General features: G+C 42.8%; 1 protein-coding gene across 1 annotated transcript in view; it reads left to right on the top strand.

Moving 5' to 3' along the window:
* The window catches only part of RAB3GAP1 (RAB3 GTPase activating protein catalytic subunit 1), a 168,333-nt gene that overhangs the window by 59,059 nt on the left and 90,693 nt on the right, over positions 1–18,581 (top strand). Inside the window, exons 13-14 of the mRNA XM_033945735.1 lie at positions 4,531–4,700; positions 13,171–13,269. Coding sequence (XP_033801626.1) covers positions 4,531–4,700; positions 13,171–13,269 — 269 coding nt within the window. The remainder of the gene's footprint in view (positions 1–4,530; positions 4,701–13,170; positions 13,270–18,581) is intronic.

Genomic DNA, 18,581 nt, shown 5'->3' with positions numbered 1-18,581 from the left:
TCTGCCTTGACCTCTTTGAAAACCCGCGGAATATAAATGATAATTAACATTTTCTCTGTGTACAGCGTGCTTTGTGTTTTTAAAATTTTATTGTTGGTAGATCATTTTGACTTGGCCACAAAGGTGAGGGAGGGGAGCTGCTGAAAGACATCTAGTAATCCTTGCAGGCTTTACTGTGCAAGGAATTATTTTTGTAAAATCATGTTTTGTTATGTGACTGGCATTATCTAGACTTTAATTTCTATGAATGAATAGAATGAAAATGATATAAAATTGCTTGCTTGCGGGGACCGCGTGTTCCGGCTCACACAAGGAAGGAGGGGGTGAAAGGGAAAAAGTTTCTCTTCCTTGGAAATAGATTCTGAAGTGGCCTCATCAAAGAAGACCTGCACCAAATGTACAAGAAATCCCTTAAACAATGTCAAAAGAGCCCAAAATAGAAAACTGCTACTGCCATGAGACTCCATTATTGAAGGAATCAACTTGAAATCACAGAAGAGACAGGAAAAGGTTAAATGCCTCATGGAATCCTCAGGTACAAAACACAAACCAAATTGTGAATGAAATCAGAGCAGACAGTAAGAATTATAAAATTGATGTCATTATCTATCTGGAAAAAAAGGCGAACTAGAAATAATGCCTCAGCAATACAATTTTCAGAAGTTCAGAAGTTTGCTCATGGTAAGGGAGAAGAGAGACTGCAAGTGATGGTGGGGGGACTGATAGAAGATATGAAAGAAGGGTGGTAGAAAGGAACAGATGGTAAAGGAGGGAAGGAAGGGTGGTGGTGGAAAGGAATAGAACAGCCATTGAAAGAGGGTAGAGAGGAACAGACCCTGAAAGGAAATGTGGAAGGCAGAGTGGGGAGAAGACGCTGGAAGGGAAGAAGACAGATGCCAGACTATGGGGGAGCGGAGGGAAGAAGATGGGTGCTAGACGGGGACGGTGACGGGGCGGTGAATGGGATGGCAGTGGCGGTGACGGGGCAGTGAAAGGGATGGCGGTGACGGGGCGGTGAAGGGAACGGCGGTGACGGGGCGGTGCAGAGGATGGTGGGCCGGGGACGGTGCAGTGATGGGGACAGATTTTTTCCCCGTGTCAATCTCTACTAAGGACCCCCCTCGTGTAGTGGACTCTGCTTTAGGGGATCCAGTCAACCTTCCGTTCCTTTCCTATGCATCAGGATATTCAGAATGTGGTGCATGCACAGTAAAAAAATTCCAGACGCGCCTTTCTGTTTGGTGCAGTCCATGACCAGGCTCTGTCCCATTTCTGATGGGGATAGCAATACCTTTAAGTCTCCTGTGGTTGATGCGGTAGTCTCAGCTATTGCACATAGACATATGGTGCCAGTTGAAGACGGTTCGGATTTGGCTGTCCAGGCGGCGATTTTCAGTAGTCTCATGGCCAGGGCTTGTTTCTGGTGGTCTGAGCGTGTTTTTGACCAGCTGACTGGTCCTTGGTGGATCAGGAGGTGGCAAAAATTGAGCTTGACGCTTCTTATCTTTCAGATGCCATGTGCAATTTATTGCGCAAATCCGTGGCCCTCAGAGCGGCCACTTGTATCCAGTGGCTTCGGGGTTGGTTAATGAATGCAGTCTCTGTCTAAGCTCAGTAAATATCCTTTTTGGGCTTCTTCCTTTTTGGGGAGGAGCTGGAAAAGCTTGTTCAGGCCTTGAGTGACTCTAAGGTGATCCGGCTTCTGGAGGATTGTTCTTGCCAGGCGTCGCATACTAGCTTGCCAGGCGTCGCATACTAGCTTTCCAGGTGTTGCTGACAGGCAAGTCGGTACAGGTTCTCTCGGACAATTCCACAGCGGTGGCTTATGTCAAATTGTCAGGGGGGGAACCAAGAATTATCTGATAGCACAGGAGACAACACTTCTGATGGAATGGATAGAGACTCATCTTCTGGACATCTCAGCTTCCCATAATGTCCAGGCGGACTTCTCAGTCGTCATGTTCTGGATTCCAGTGAGTGGTGTCTCAGGCTAGAAGCCTTCAAGTTGATTGATCAGTCCTGGAGTCGGCCGGTCATGGACTTCATGGCCACGAGTGTAAACGCTAAAGCGCTGAGGTTCTTTAGTTGGCGCAGGGATTACCAAGCTGAGGGACTGGTTGCTCTGGTGCAGGCTTGGCCAACAGATGACCTACTCTATGTCTTTCTCCGTGGCCACTGGTGGGCAGAGTTCTTCACATTGCTCAGCATGCAGGCTGCGTGATTCTGGTGTCTCTGGATTGGCACAGGTACCTGTGGTACACAGATCTGGTTTGGCTGCTCATGCTGGATCCTCTGCCCCTCTCACCTAACCTTCTGTCTCGGTGTCCCATTCCCATGTTCGATCCATGTCCCTTTTGTCTTACGGCTTGAGAGGAGTGCCTAAGTAAGAAAGGATATTCAGATAAGGTAATCTCCACCTTCTTGGGTTCCGAAAGACTTTCTACCTCTCAGGCTTATGTGTGCATCTGGCGTCTTTTTGAGGAGTGGGGTTCCGCTCGTGGCGTCGTGCATCTTTGCTTCATATCTTGGCCTGCTCCAGGATGGCCTGGAGCAGGGCCTTGCCTGGTCCTTCTTTAGGGTTCAGATTGCGGCTTTGTTTTCTTTTGTCTTTTTTTTGCGGTCTGTTGCATGATTCTTGAGAGTGATGAAATTGCTCCAGCCACCAGTTCATCCTTCAGTTCCAGCTTGGGAATCTCAATCTGGTTCTTGCCATGCTCATTTGTCCTCCTTTTGAGCCTCTCGGTTTCTGCACGTTGAAAGACCTTACTCTTAAGGCAGTGTTCCTGGTGGCCATTCCTTCCGCAAGATGTGTTTCAGAACTGCAGGCTTTTTCATGTAGGCTTCCCTTCCTGGAATTTTCTAGGGAGCGGGTTGTGCTGTGACCAGTTCCCTCGTTTCTGCCAAAGGTGGTTTCACCTTTTCATGTCAATCAGACAGTTGTCCTTCCGGGCTTGGGTAGTTGGGAGGGCTCTTTGGAGCAGAGACAGATGTGCAAATTGGCTGTCCGTAGAGCCCTTTGTGCTTATGTTCAGTAGACCCGGGAGTTCCGTCAGACAGATCGTCTTTTTGTCCTTTTAGTGGGTCCTTGTAAGGGGGATGGTGCTTCCAAGGCTACAATTGAGCGTTGGATCAAGGAGGCTATTGCTTCGGCATACCTTCTTCAAAAAAAGCCTGTTCCTATCAAGGGAATAGATATGTCTTTTTTTGAACCTCAACAGTTGTCAAAATTTATTTCTGCCAAAGAGCAAGTGTTGTAACTTCGTGAGATTTCCTGCTCCAGTATCAGCTCAGTGAAGTAAAAGTTCTAGAGCTTAGCTGGCCATATCTTTATTTTCCTTTATTCATATTAACAAGTGAAATTTTCAGTTAAATTTACAGCTTTGGCCTCTTATATTAAGGACTAACTATACAAACCGGTATATTTGATTTCTTGGTTTATCTTTGAATCTTTGAATTTTGTAAAAAGATGTTTCCTGAATTATTATTTACCTTTTGTATTTGATGTACTTTTTCAAAGATGTTTAAACTGGTATTGTATTATTTCTAGTTTTTGACTAAGTCTTTTGTCAAAAAGGATAAAATGATAAAGAATTAAAAAAAAAAAAAAAAAAAGAAGCCTGTTCCAGAGTTTCTCAAGGCTCATTCCACTCAGGGTCAAGCAGCGTCTTGGGCTGAGAGTTCACTTGTGCCTCTGGTGGAAATCTGTAAAGCTGCAGTTTTGGTCTTCTCTCCATTCCTTTGTTCGCCACTACCATGTGGACATTCAGGTGCATCGGGATGTGGTGTTCGGTGAGCATATTCTTGTGGCAGCCCTTTGGGGGTTCCATCCATGATGGGTACTGCTTTGGTGCATCCCATCCGTTCTGTGCCATTGAGGGAGGCTAAAGAAGGAGAAATTAGGTTCTTACCTGCTAATTTTCTTTCTTTTAGTCCCTTCAGACCGGCACAGACCCCGCCCTGTCGTTTTATTCATTGGTGGGGTGGGGTTTGTTGTTTTGTTTGTTTTGTTTTTTTTTTGCAAAGAATACATTTTTTTCTGTAGTATCTTGTCTTGTTTTTTTTTATTTTTAGTGAGTATGGTAAGAGCAGCGGCGTTTGGGTCGTCTGGTTTAAATGGAAAGCTGTGGAGACACTTTGAAGGTTCTTGTTCTAATCGGTATCCAATAGTGTTTCCATGTCCAATCAGGACAACTACTTTGTCTTTTCCTGTGAGAGTGGAGTTGGTGTGTTTATAGTTCATAGTTATTTAGTTCTTAGTTCCTGCTTGTATATTCATCAGACTGATTGTAGATGAGACTACACCACCCACTTGTACTACTGCCAGAAGTCAATGTGTTCTCAGTCTCCACCTGCTGGCAGAGGAACATAAATCCATCTGTTCTGTGCCAGTCTGGAGGCACTAAAAGAATGAAAATTAGCAGGTAAGAACCTAATTTTTCCTCTTATATAGGTGAAAAATCTGTTTATCAATAATTGGAAACAATACTTGAACTACTCATAAAATATAGTAACAATAGTCTTCTTTTGTAGAGACAACTGACATAAGCCATGCTTTGTCGAAACTCACTGAACCAGCTCCAGTTCCAATACATAAGTTATCTGTCACGAGCATGGTTCACAGTGCAAAGAAAAAAATTCAAAAACACAGAGGGGCAGAAGAATCTCCATTAAGTAATGACGTTCTAAATACTATTTTGTTGGTAAGCAACCATGATAATATATCCTTACAATGTATAGTTCATTATGAGTGTATTTTGCATTCAAGTTTCAAGTTTTATTTTAATTTGATGAATCGCTTATTTAGATTTACTAAGCGAGTTACAACATTGATAAAAAATATAACATATATTTAGACATACCATTTAAAATTTAAAAATGATGGGTTAGACCAACAGACTTACGGACTAATCAATACACAAGGTAAGGAGAGATAGAACTACAATTAAATGTTTTAAAGTACAGAAAAGAATCATAGATAGAAAGAACATTAGGTAAGGAAAAGTAGAAACCTGAAGGGAAACTAGTATAAAGGTAGAACATAATTTAAAGATTAAATGCATCTTTAAAAAGGAAATTCTTTAAGTTACTTTTAAAACGGCTAAGATCATTTTCCTCTCTTACATGTTGAAGCAAAGTGTTCCAAAGTTGCGGAGCCATTACTGAAAACATATCATGTCGTCGAGTTCCGATAACTCTCAAAGAGGGAACTACTATGAGCTTTTGATTAGTGGACCGGAAAGAACGCAATGTACTATAAGGGATAAGAAATTTATTAATAAATTGTGGTTCATTAGTGGAAAGAGTTCTAAATACCAAGAGTAAAATTTTAAAAGTGATACGGTGGTTAATTGGGAGCCAGTGTGATTTAATCAGAAAAGGAGTGACATGATCATATTTTTTCCCGTTATGAATGAGTGTAACGGCATTTGATATTCACATGTGCTGTGTATTTTTTATATATATATTTATATATAACAATAGCTGCAAGGAATGTGGCTCTGTCATTAAAGAGTGTGGATACACATGCATGATAACATTCATCCTGATAATGCTTCCACTCCTAGCTTATATACAGACCCTGCCACAACAAGAACATAAGAATAGCCTTACTGGAGGAAGTGACGTCACTGTACCAAATGGCAGAAGACCAAAATAGTGAAATGTCTTCCAGGATCCTCAGCTACCAGGAGTTCCAGGCAAATACTGACTATAATTAAGAAAGAAACTAAGGATTTTAACATTGATGTTGTTATCCATCTGGGAACAAATGACCTGGCCAACAACTCCACACGTGCAGTGCAGAAAGCTTTTCGGGAGCTTGGTGAGGGCTTGAAACCTTTTGTAAAGACTGTAGCTTTTTCTGAAATAACTGCCTGCGTATGGAAAGGGAGAGCAAAGAGTAAAAAACACAGAGGACTTTAATAGGTGGTTCAAAGCCTGGTGTCATCAAGAAGGCTTTAGGTACATAGGAGGATGGGGAAATACGTGGAAGGACAAGAAGCTATATTGTAGTGATGGGCTACATATTACTACAGCAGGAAAAAGAAACCTTGCGGAGAAATTTAGACAATATGTTTCTAGGCATTTAAACTAGAAGGTGGGGGTGCTGTATGTATGAAGGACAATTATAGAGATCACCCCGGCAAAAGAAAAAATGTGATGGTAGTAAAGATTGCAACGTAAACAATATCAGCAACTCACTTCTTAATATTGCAACAGAAAGTGAAATGAAACAAAAATCTATAGGAAAAAGGAGATTACTACTGAAAAATAGCTGGAAAGCGATGACCACAAATGCTTGCAGTCTAAGCAAGAAAGTTCATGATCTGCAAGCCCTGATGTTAGAGGCAGATTTGGATATTGTCGCAATCACAGAGACATGGGTCAATGAATCCCATGGATGGGATGCAAACTTACCAGGATATAATCTTTTTAGGAAGGACAGAGATGGTCAAAAAAGGTGGAGGAGTAGCTATCTATGTAAAGATCAATACCCAAGCGACCGAAATTCAAGGGATCTGGGGAGAGGAAGAAGCGATATGGATCGCTCTGAAAAGAGAAAATGGAACTTCTATCTACGTGGGTGTAGTCTACAGACCTCCGACTCAATCGCAACAAATTGATAAGGATACGATTGTGGATATCCAAAAGTTTGGAAGGAAAGAGCAGGTGCTGCTGTTTGGAGATTTCAACCTGCCGGATGCAGACTGGAATGTTCCATCTGCAGAATTGGAAAGAAGTAGGGAGATTGTGGACGCCTTTCAAGAGGCTCTGCTCAGATAAATAGTGACGGAACCCACGAGGGAAAAAGCGATATTGGTTCTGGTCTTTACAAATGGAGAGTGTATCTCTAATGTTCGAGTGGATGCTCATCAAACGGTTTGGTTTGATACAACGGCTAAAGTGGAATGCGGCCGCATGATACTTAAAGTCCTAGATTTCAAATATACGGACTTTAATGAAATGGGAGAGTACCTGAAGAAAGAGCTGTTAGGATGGGAGAACATAAAAGAAGTGGAAAGACAGTGGTCTAAGCTGAAAGGAGTGATAAAAATGGCTATGTGAAGAAAATAAATAAAACCAAGAGAAAAAGGAAGCCGATATGGTTCTCCAAATTAGTGGCGGAGAAAATAAAGGCGAAAGAGTTGGCGTTTGTGAAATATTAAAAAAAACCAAGAAGAGGAGTGCAGAAAGGACTACAGGGTGAAACTGAAAGAAGCCAAGAGAGAGATACGTCTGGCGAAAGTACAAATGGCTAAAAATGTAAAAAAGGGAGACAAATTTTTCCAGATCTATTAGTGAAAGGAAGAAGATGAAAAATGGAATTGCTAAACTAAAAGATGCTGGGAACTGATATGTGGAGAGTGATGAGGAAAAAGCAAACGTGCTAAACAAATACTTCTGTGTTCATGGAAGAAAATCTTGGAGAAGGACCGAGATTTTCTGGCAAAGTTACACAAGAAAATGGAGTACCGTATTTTCATGTAGATAACGCGCACCCGTGTAAAACGCACACACGGGTATAGCGTGCGGGAAACACAAATTTATGTAAAGAAATTTTTATATACCGCGCTTGCCGCCCCGACTCTCCTCTAGCTGCCCCGACTCTACTTTCACCCGCCCCGACTTTCCATTCACTGCCCCAACTCTCCTCTGGCTGCCCCGACTTTCCGTTCACTGCCCCGACTCTCCTCTGCCTGTCCCCCCTTGAAGTCCTGTCCCCCCTTGAAGGTCTGCCTGTCCCCCCTTGAAGGTCTGCCTGCCCCCCCTTGAAGTCCTGTCCCTATCCTGAAAGCCTGATGCCCCCCCCAACGCCCGATTCATCATCCGGAAGGACCGCTCGCACCCCCACCGCTCGCACTCCCACCCGAAGAACCGCTCGCACCCCCACAGCCTCCCCCCCTCCCCCATGGAGAAGCTGTCTACCTTGTTTCCGGATGCCAGTGAGCCCAGCTGCTTCTTCTGCCAGCGGTCCCGCCCCTTCTCTGAGCCCTGTGCTACGCTGCTTCCTCTTCCGGCGGTCCCGCCCTTTCTCTGACATCAGAGAAAGGGCGGGACCGCCGGAAGAGGAAGCAGCGCAGCAGGGCTCAGAGAAGGGGCAGGACCGCCGGCAGAGGAAGCAGCTGGGTTCACTGGCATCCAGAAACAAGGTAGACAGCTTCTCCATTGGGGGGGGGGGGAGGCTGTGGGGGTGCGAGCGGTTCTTCGGGTGGGAGTGCGAGCGGTCCATCGGGGTGGGAGTGCGAGCGGTGGGGGTGCGAGCGGTCCTTCCGGATGATGAATCGGGCGTCGGGCGGGGTGGAAACTATGTAAAAAAATTTTTATATAGCGCGCTCACGCGTATAATGCGCAAGGTTATGCACGGTTTGTAAAATTGTGTATAACGCGCGCGTTATATGCGTGAAAATACGGTAGATTCTGCACCATTCATGGAGGAGAGTGTTTATGAGCAACTTGAAAAACTGAAGGTGGACAAAGCGATGGGACCAGATGGGATCCAACTCAGGATACTGAGGGAGCTCAGAGAGGTTCTGGCAGGTCCTATTAAAGACTTGTTCAACAAATCTCTGGAGACGGGAGTGGTTCCTGGGAATTGGAGGAGAGTGGTTTTATAAAACATTGGTGAACAAGTAGAGCCCCTGTTGGTTCAAGTGGTGAATGGGGTGCAGAGGAGTAATTTTTTACCGGGAACCATGTGAGAGGCAGGTATTACGCTTTTATTGAAGCCGAGTAGAGACCCGTTAAATTGTGGATCTTATCGACCTATTTCCCTTTTGAGAATGTCGAAGCCAAAATCATAGCTAAAGTTCTGGCCCTGCGACTGGGGAGGATCCTTCCCAGCTTGATCCATAAGGATCAATCGGGTTTTATCCAGAAGAGGCAGGTTTGTGATAACATCCGGCACACTTTACATTTGATGTGGAAAGTGAAGCAGGGTCCGGAAAAAGCAGTCCTGATGGCGGTAGATGCGAAAAAAGCTTTTGACCAGGTGTTCTGGGCGTTTTTGTGGGCAGTGATGGGGAAAATGGGGCTGGGGGAGCCATTTTGTGAGTGGGGCTAGGCGTTATATCGGGAGCCCAGAGCGTGTCTTAAAATCAATCAGGCTTACACGGCGTTTTTCCCTATTGCGAGAGGAACGCGTCGGGGTGCCCGCTCTCCCCCTTGTTAGTTGCAGTTTTGATTGAGCCCTTGGCAATATTGATTCAGAATCATTTACATTTGAAGGGGATAGAGATAGATGGCATAGAACATCGTATAGCCATATTTGCTGATGATATTTTGTTGTATATTGTGGATACTGAAATATCAGTGCCTCAGTTGTTAGATACTTTTGACGCTTACGGAAGAGTCTCGGGCTTCAAGTTAAATTTGGATAAGACTGAAATGTTGAATCTTACTCTTGATGAGTGCATTGTCCGTGCCCTACAACAACAGTTCCCTTTCAAATGGGTGCGTAAGAGTATTAAATATTTAGGTATTCATCTCCCTAGCGATTTGACTTGCCTATATGAGGCTAATTATGGACCAGCCATTCGGAGAATCCGGGCTGATCTTCAATGCTGGCATGGCCTATGGCTTTACTGGGGGGGGAGGGGCGTATTGCGGTTCTTCAAATGAATGTGCTACCGCGATAGTTGTTTCTGTTCCAAACGTTACCGATTCCCATCCCTCCTCGGACGTTTAAAATGTTGCAAGCGGAATTTCAGCAGTTTTATCTGGCAAAATAGAGCCCCTCAAATTTCACAGACAGTGATATGGGTTGCTAGAGATCGGGGTGGTAGAGGGGTTCCCAGTCTTTTCTGGTACTACCAAACGGCGCAACTGCGGATGATATTGTAATGGGACATAGGGTCACACAAGTGGGGGGTGATGTTGGAGCAATCCTTTGTTCCTCACTTTCGGTTGTCCGCTCGGCTCTGGTCGTCTTTCACTGAGAGGCAATGGGCCTAGGATACTGATAACCCTTATATACTGCACCTGATCAGGGTATGGGGTAAAATGAAACAAGAGTGTAATCTGGGGTTGACGGTCTCCAACTGCAAGGTTTGCAGGATGAACCTCAATTTTTTAGTTGTCAAAACTAACCCGGTCTTTGACAGGTGGGGATCTTTGGGATTAATTACATTCCGTGATTTGCTGCAGGGTGAGAGATTGGTCTCCTTTGATGTTTTGCAAAGAACTTTTGGGTTGTGGGATGGGGACAGCCTGGCTTATCTTCAAGTGTGGCATTTCATGAGCGCTCAGGGTTGAGATAAGACATCTGCCTTAGAGGGTGAACACTTAGAAAAACTTTGGGAGACCTTGCAGAAGGTGCCCCGGCTCATTTCGGTTTTATTCCAATACCTGAAGGGATGTGTGATGCCACATTGTCTTTCACCGACACTGAGAAAGGGACTTGCACTGTACCTTTACCACTAAAGAGTGGGATACTATTTGTGAGGAGGTGGGACGGGCTGCCACATGCGCCTTGATTCAGGAAAATGCCTACAAGGTTTTGAGCAGTTGGTATTATACTCCTGGGAGACTTCACAAGATGTATCCGCAGTCCTCTGATCAGTGTTGGCGCTGTCATAAGGCCTTAAGGTCATTTCTCCATATATGGTGGGAGTGTATGGAGTTGGTTTAGAGCTAGTGCATATTTCAAGGGAATCTGAGTTCCCTACCCCCAATCTTCCCTGGCTGAATTGGAAAAATTGTGAATAGCTTTTATTTCAGCTAATTTGGTGAAATCAACTGTACAAGGTGAGTTTGGATGTTTAACTCTTGAAAGAGCTCAGGGGCATGTATTTAATTAGAGATTTAGGCTATGCCTGGCACTATGACATTTTTCAAATTTCAGTCAATTTTCATCACTCCCAGGATGCCTAAAGAGAACTGCAGATGTCTTGTCACAGATGTTCTGACTGTTTGGAGGTTGCTGAGGCACATTGGGTGACTGTTTCCTCTGTCTAAACAATTTGGTGCCATTTGTCAAAAGAGGGGTGGGGGAGTCTGTCTTGGGGAAAGAAGAGACTTCCTGTGTTTCTCCCTTAGATTTGAGTGAAGTGATACCATTTTGCCATAAGTTCCTGTGGACCTGAGGGATCCTGGAGATCACCAGGAGGAGCACCCTGATTTAGGTATAACTTAACTCCTATATGCCAACTTCTTCAGGAGATTGGTAGCAGAGGCTTAATTTTCTCCTGAATTTGTTTTGTTGCTCTTTAAGGCACTTTTACTAAAATGCTCTCAGGGATCTCGGGAGAGACCTCCTCCCTACACCACTAGGAAATGGACTCACATTAGTGTGCAGCTGCACCTTACTGCTAAGCAACTCCAGAATTTGTTGGCATGACAGTGGGGATCCCAGGCCCACTGGCAGATGAGAGGCAGACTCGTGTCAGTACAACAGCTTCACTGTTAGTTGGGGCTCTCCATGAGCCAGGGGCTACAAGGTGTCTGAAAAAAATGGGACATCCAACATTTTTCCAAATAAACCAAAAATGTCTTACTGCAGCAGAAACTTCTGCTTGAAATTCGAGGCATTTCTGAGTACTTTATTTTTTAACAGGATGGAGCTCCAGCGCATCGAGCTTGCAAAATAGTTGAGCTCTTAATTAATGAAACCCCAGAATTCATTGAGCCAAAAGCTCAGGGGTATCAAGATTTTGTGATGTGTCAAGGCTGAAGGAGGACACATTGAACACAAATTATGAACTAAGAAAAGAAAAGTTATACTAATATATTTTCTAGTGCACTGTATCATAAACCGTGTCATGCCGCAAGACGCCCAAGGAGGAGAGGCACCGGCTGACGTGAGAGGCACGTCCTATAGGCAGTCAGCCGGCGCCGACATATCTTCAGCTCCCCCCACCGGTGATAATAGAAGGCTGAGGGCCACAGCTGAAGGACATATGCACATGCGCGGACATCAATGTGATGATGTCACACATGCACATGGTGAAAATAATATTTAATGCTGCTATCCAGATAAGGCTGTTATTTATTTAGTTTTATAGCCCATCCTCCCCAGGAGCCCAGAACAGGTTACAGAAATACATTCACAGTAATAACGAAGACATTAGTCAACATAGGCGGACATTAGAGGGCATATAGCACCAGAACTTATCTGGATTCAGTCTGCCATCCAGATCACTTAGGATTACATTTTATCTGTCCTAGGTTGTCTGGATCTGCAGTCCAAATCAATAAATAGTATAATTACTCAAAAACCCTAAAAAAAAGGCCAACAGTAGAGCAAAAGGAAACTCAGCTTGCTCACCCTTAGAGACGAAGACTTTATATCTCAAGCGCCCAAAGTCAGTGACCAGAGCATGTCATAGTTGCTGAACTTATAACTGGGCTATCATTGATAATTGTATTATTTTCTCTGTGAGCTATTATTTAGATTGCGAAATCATTCACACATTGACTAATGCTGTTTGCTGTATAATACTTAGCTCGGGTTAAATATTACGCCCGGCTTTCATCCCTGGCGTAATCTGGATAACAGATTGAATATTGCCACTATCAGATAAGTTCCAAGTCTGCCCTGGTTCTGCCCATACTCTTCCCTAGCACTATCTACACAGCACAGAGGCAGACTGTAAGGATATTCAGAGGCACTATTGGAATATTCTGGTCAGCAGCACTTTTCTGGCAGGTGCTTTTAAATATTAGCCCTGGAGATGTCAGCTAGTGTAATTTTATCTTGTTATTTTATTTTCTGTTAGTTATTGTGTAACTTAGGCCTTCTAATCATGTTTACCTTTATCTTGTCTCTCTTTCCTTGTCTGAAATTGTATTTTTTTAAAAATCATAGACCATTAATCATTTGACTGTTAAGTGGTATACCGAATAAAGTGAACAGTGAGCTAATAGATGTTGCCAATTTAAGGATACCGTGTTTATGTTCAGATTCACCTGTTTGCCAATATTATTAAAAAAACAAGCCTATGATGAATCCCTCCTTTCTGCAGTTTTGTGAAGCCTCTTTTATCAGTGACAAAGCATATGTTTTTTTAAGTAATATAAGTCTGGGTGTTTAAATAATCCTGCCCTTCCTATATTGCATGAGGAAGTGAAAATTCATGCTAAATTTAAATGTATTTTTAAAACTATGTTGTAAAAAATATCAGTATATCTGAAGAAAATGTATATTAACAGATGGTCTCTTTTTGTCCTTTTAAGTTCTTGTTTCCAGATGCAACTGACAAATCAGCAGGTGAATCTGAAGCTAGATGCACCTCTTCTGTGATAAATATTACTCCATCAGACAGTGAGGAATATGTAAGTCTGAGGTATTTTATCCCCCCCAAAGGACTGATCTTTATGAATAGATCTGTAGTTAAAATAAAAGCAGAGCAAGCCTGCCAGTATGTTTCAGGTTAAAAAAAAAAAAAAAAGCTTTGCCCAATTTCCTGGGGAAAAAAGTCCCTAAACCATTGTTAAGGTGGACTTTGGGAAATCCATTGACTGTCCCTGGGGATAAGCAGCATGAAATCTTTCTGGTTTTTCTGGATCCTGCCATGCACTCATGACCTCATTTAGCCACTGTTGGATGCAGTATACCGGGCTTGATTGATCTTCAGTCAGATCCACTATGGCAATTCTTATATCCCCAGTTGAAGTTTGTGTTTTATTGATTTTTTTTTTTGTTTTTATATCTTTACTGGCAATTGCAAAGGGACATACAACCAGAGGGGAAACATGGAGAAAGAGTACAACCAGGGGAATCGACAATCGAGAACCATGATAACAGATGAATCACAGTATTGACCTTATTTTTGTGTTTTTATTTAATTTTATGTTTCCTTATCATGTCACCAGACCAGCCCAAATACATGGGCTTGTTCCATACCATCATATTTTGATAGAAAAGAAGCTTGTGGGCCTTTCCCTATATAGGATATTGTGTGGTTCGTAGTTCCTTGGAAGCTAACCAAATTTTGTTTTTGGATTCAACAGAGAAACTGGCCCAAAATCCAGGTTCAGATTTTGGCCACAAATGCTAGTACATTTTCAGCTGACACTAAAATTCTCCCCTCCTCCCCACCCATTATCACTCTCCATCCCTTGAACCGAGGGAGGGCCTATCTTAAGAAGCCTTGATGGTCTAGTGGTTTCTTCAGGGGCAGGAACACCTTATGACGTAGACACCGATCATTTTAATAGCTTTCCTCTGGACCAACTCCATCCTGTTTATATCTTTTTAAAGGTGAGGTCTCTAGAATTGTACACAATATTTTAAATGAGGCGCCTGTATAAGACTCACCAGAGTCAATACCTCCTTTTTCCTGCTTGGCCATTCCTCTCCCTAAGCACCCAAACATCCTTCTAACCTTCACTGTTGCCTTTTCAACCTGTTTGGCCATTGAAGATCATCACATGCTATCACACCCAAGTCCTACTCCTCTTTCATGCACAAAAGTTCTTCATCCCTAAACTGTACCATTTTCTTGGGTTTGTGCAGCCTAAATACATGATGTGTAAGGACTGCAAATTGTTAGGCAGGTGATGCCATGTGTATTAAAGCCCTGTTAGAAATAAGTTCTGTTTGTTTTGCAGCAGCCACAGAAGATGTTCAGGGCAGTGTAAATCTGCAGTGAACTGGAAATGGCTGGCAAGCCGTGATGAGGGAGCAATCTGTGAGATGGGGCTGAGGTCTCCAGGACTTAGTATGTCAGATCAAGGTTGGCTTTAGTAACATGCCCTTGGAGGGGTTGCCAAATGCGGGAATAATTGCCATCTTGCATTCAGGATGCCCTGCAACTTGTTCTCAGAGAAGTTCTGGAGGGGGGAATGCAAGCCAGCAGAATTTGGAAATTTTCAATTAAGAGGAGATGTCTTATCCCACACCTTTGTGCTTCTAGGTGTACTTCTGTAGCAGTGTGTCTATATTTAGGCACCTATTCTAGAAAAGAGGCACCTTAAAATATTACTGTAACCAGGTATATAAATCCATATACAGTTAGGCATGAGCACTTACTTCAGACATAGAATTGACGTAAGTTTCCTGTGCTTACATGCTAAAAGTATGTGCATGTGAGTCCCGCTCAGATTCCACCTATGTGTATTTGTATTTATTTATTTATTTATACCCCGCCTTTCCCAAGGCAGGTGACAATAGTGTACATAAACAAACAGAATCACACCTACCTATAAAATGCATGCTATATAAGATATGTGCGTATTTACCGAATAGTACTTAAATGCATCTTTGACATTTATGTGCATATGTGATAGTACTCTACAGATTTACATTCATAACTAGTGTGTAAATATTAGTGCCTAATTTATAGAATTATCCCTTTAAAACACAAGGCTTACAATATGAGGTATGGCCTGTATTCTTCCTTTCTTTACTATCCTTGAGCTTGCCTCCTCAGTCTCCTAGGTTTCTGGGTCTGACTAAAAGAGCATAGTTAGAGGTCCAAGAACTGGAATTCAAAGCTCATGGCTTTATTGTCAGGGTCTGAGCTGTGGGTCTCGGTCAGAAAGCTATGGGGAGGGGGAACTGGGAGGGAAAAAAGGTCTCAGTAAGACAGAGTGATGAACCCATGGTACCTCCGTGATCTTGCAAACTCCGGCAGTACTTAGAATAGCCAAAGATCTGTTTGTTTTGGAAACACCAGAAACATGAAGGCAGATAAAAAGACCATATGGCCTATCCAGTCTCTCTGCTCATGCCATCTATTTCCCTTTTCATTCTCTTAGAGATCCTGTGTACTTTTCCAAAGCTTTCTTAAATTCAGATAGTTTTCATCTCCACCACTTCCACTGGGAAGTCGTTCCACGAATTCACCACCCTTTCCATGAAGAAGTATTTCCTTAAGTTACTTCTGTCCCTTTTCGCCTTCACCCTATGCCCCCTTATTCCAGAGCTTCCTTTCAGTTGAAAGATATATTGTTTATTCAAAGTATTTGATTAAACGCTTATCCAGCAGTACAAAGCGTTGAACAAAAAATTTTAAAATTACAGGAAGACAAACATGTCTGCAATGTAAAATATATATATATATTAAATTATTGGACAAACCAGAACTAAACAGACAAACTCAAGTCTTTAAAACAATAGGAGAAAGGGGCGGAAATACAATTTTATAAAAAGAATATATAAAAGGAAAACACATTAGGAGATGGGAAATAAAATAAAAAAATAATTAAGGAATTAATGGAATGGGAATGAGAAACAGTTGAATTTGTTAAAGTAGGTAGATGACTCATGCCTCCTGTTCATTTATGCCATATAAGTATTTAAACATCTCTATCATAGCTCCCCTCTCCCACCTTTTTTCCAAAGTATAGAGATCTTTGTCTGTCCCCATTTTAGTTGAAGAGTGCTGTAAACCTATGAAGTTCTTTCCCATCCAGTAGGTAATTGGAGCGCTTCACCTCAGTGATATGTGATGCCCTTGAAGACTGATCTTCAATATGATAGTGCCATGGAGAAATGGTACCTTTTGTTTCTAGTCTAAAAGAAGTTGTTCAAGTTACCAAAGGTTGATAAGCTGGTCATAGAAGTCATATGGAAGACCACCATTCCATTGGAAGGATGTACAGCACTTAACAATATGCAGGATCATAAGACTGAGGCCCTATAGAAGCAGATGTTTGAGGTTACATAGTAAATGACAGCAGATAAAGTCCTGAACAGTCCATCCAGTCTGCCGATTATAAATTAAAATTATGCATTATAAATTTCTTTGATATTTCTGGGCCATAGACCATAAAGTGCATCTTGTACTATCCTTAAGTTCCAACTACTGGAGTTGCTGTTGATGATCACTCCAACCATCGTGGTGTTTGCAAGATACATACTTGCTTCCTGTCTCCTAAAGGTCTATTCAACACACTCTTGCCATCAGAAATTCATTACTTCAAAGTGACTCCTTCTCCTCAGAAATCCTGATTCCAACACCTTTAATAAGGAGCTTCTATCTAACTGTCTTCCTGCATCTGTGAGACCTCTGTCCTTACTCACTAATCAGTGTAGCCTTTTCTCTCTGCCTGGTAAATATGCTTCTGTTTGCTTCTGGGGACATTATTAAAGATTGGTTCCATAGCTACACTGTGTACACACCCCTGTTGTGTAGGCCCTGCCACCTATCTCTCTCATCCCACCCATTCCTAGGCTCACATTACATATATAGTCCTATTAATCAACCTCAATCCTACAGCTGATCCTGATAAGTGAAAATCACTAATTTAGATCTGATTTCCAAAGCCTCCAAAACTCTTCTTTGAAAGCATATACAACTAATTCAAAATATCTGTTACCCTAGGGCAAGCAGGAAGCATATTCTCACATGTGGGTGAAGTCGCCCACCCCTCAACACCCTGCCGCACAGATGGTACTGACTATTGACCAAAGGGTAGTGAGTTTTTCTGGAGGGAACTCAGTGACATGTTCAAGCTGCACTCAACACCAGTGCTTACATCAACTCCCCCAGTACCGGCCCAAACTGAGCATAGCATTTCGAGGCCACACAGTACTGATTCCAAGTCTACACTAATGCACCAGTCTACTTCTATCGGCGCTCTTCCAGTAGACAACGTTCTTCTTTGAGGCATCGATCCTCCTCCTTGAGGTATCTATGATCTGCATCCGGACCTCGACGATCTCCATCAAAGCACTAACATTCTTCCTATGCTTCCAAATGCCACAGGTCTTTGCGTTGATCCTCTTCCTCATCTGATTGGTACCGACGACATCAAAGGAGTTCTAAACTGGGATGTACACAGGTGAGGCTGGACTCATTTAGAGCACTGGTCTTTGACCTGGGGGCCGCCGCATGAGCGGCCTGCCGGGCAGGATGGACTACTACCCAGCAGCGGTAATTCTTATGTTCTTTTCGCTGATCCCATCAGTACCCTGGGGTTTATGACTTTGATCTCTCTCATGGTCACACTGACTCTGAATGTGTGCCTACTTTATCTGCTCCTGAATCATATGGTATTCCTTCAGGTCCGTCTCCTCTTCCTCCTAGAAGGTCTCTTCCTGAAAGGACTTTCCTTTACTAAATATATTAGACAGTTGGGAAAGGCTCTCCCTGTCAAACTAGAAGCAGACATTGAGCCTGGAGCAGGGCTCCTTGATGCCTTGGATTTCAGTAAGCCTCCTAAAGAGCTTAAGTTGCCCTTGCATAGTCTCCTCAAAGAGGTGCTTTTTAAAAATTGGGAGACTTTTTTTGTCAAAATATAGCTCCATGAAAAATTGATTTCTTCTACAGAATAATATTTTGTCTGGGCTTTGATAAGCCACAACTTTAACATCAATTGTTGATGGTGGAATCAACCCTTAAAAAATCTAACAGTTCCAGGGTTTATGTCTCTGCTCCATCAGGGTGTGAGGGTTGACTATGGATAAATTTGGTCGCTGTCTTTATCAAAATTCTATGTTAGTTAACAGAGTTCTCATTTACAATTTCAATATGTCTTTTTACCTTAAATATCTGGCAAAAACATTGGCTGATTTTGAACAACATATTCCCTCAGACCATATTGATGATTTTCAGCAAACTGCTCACAGTATCCTTCAAACAAGAAAATATAAAACAAGAACGGCATTTGATGCATTTGAGCTGGCATCAAGAGCATCT

This window comes from Geotrypetes seraphini, chromosome 5, assembly GCF_902459505.1.
Source record: "Geotrypetes seraphini chromosome 5, aGeoSer1.1, whole genome shotgun sequence".
NCBI lineage: Eukaryota > Metazoa > Chordata > Amphibia > Gymnophiona > Dermophiidae > Geotrypetes > Geotrypetes seraphini.
Note: the sequence above shows the minus strand (reverse complement) of the source record. Positions and strands in the feature narration are given on the sequence as shown.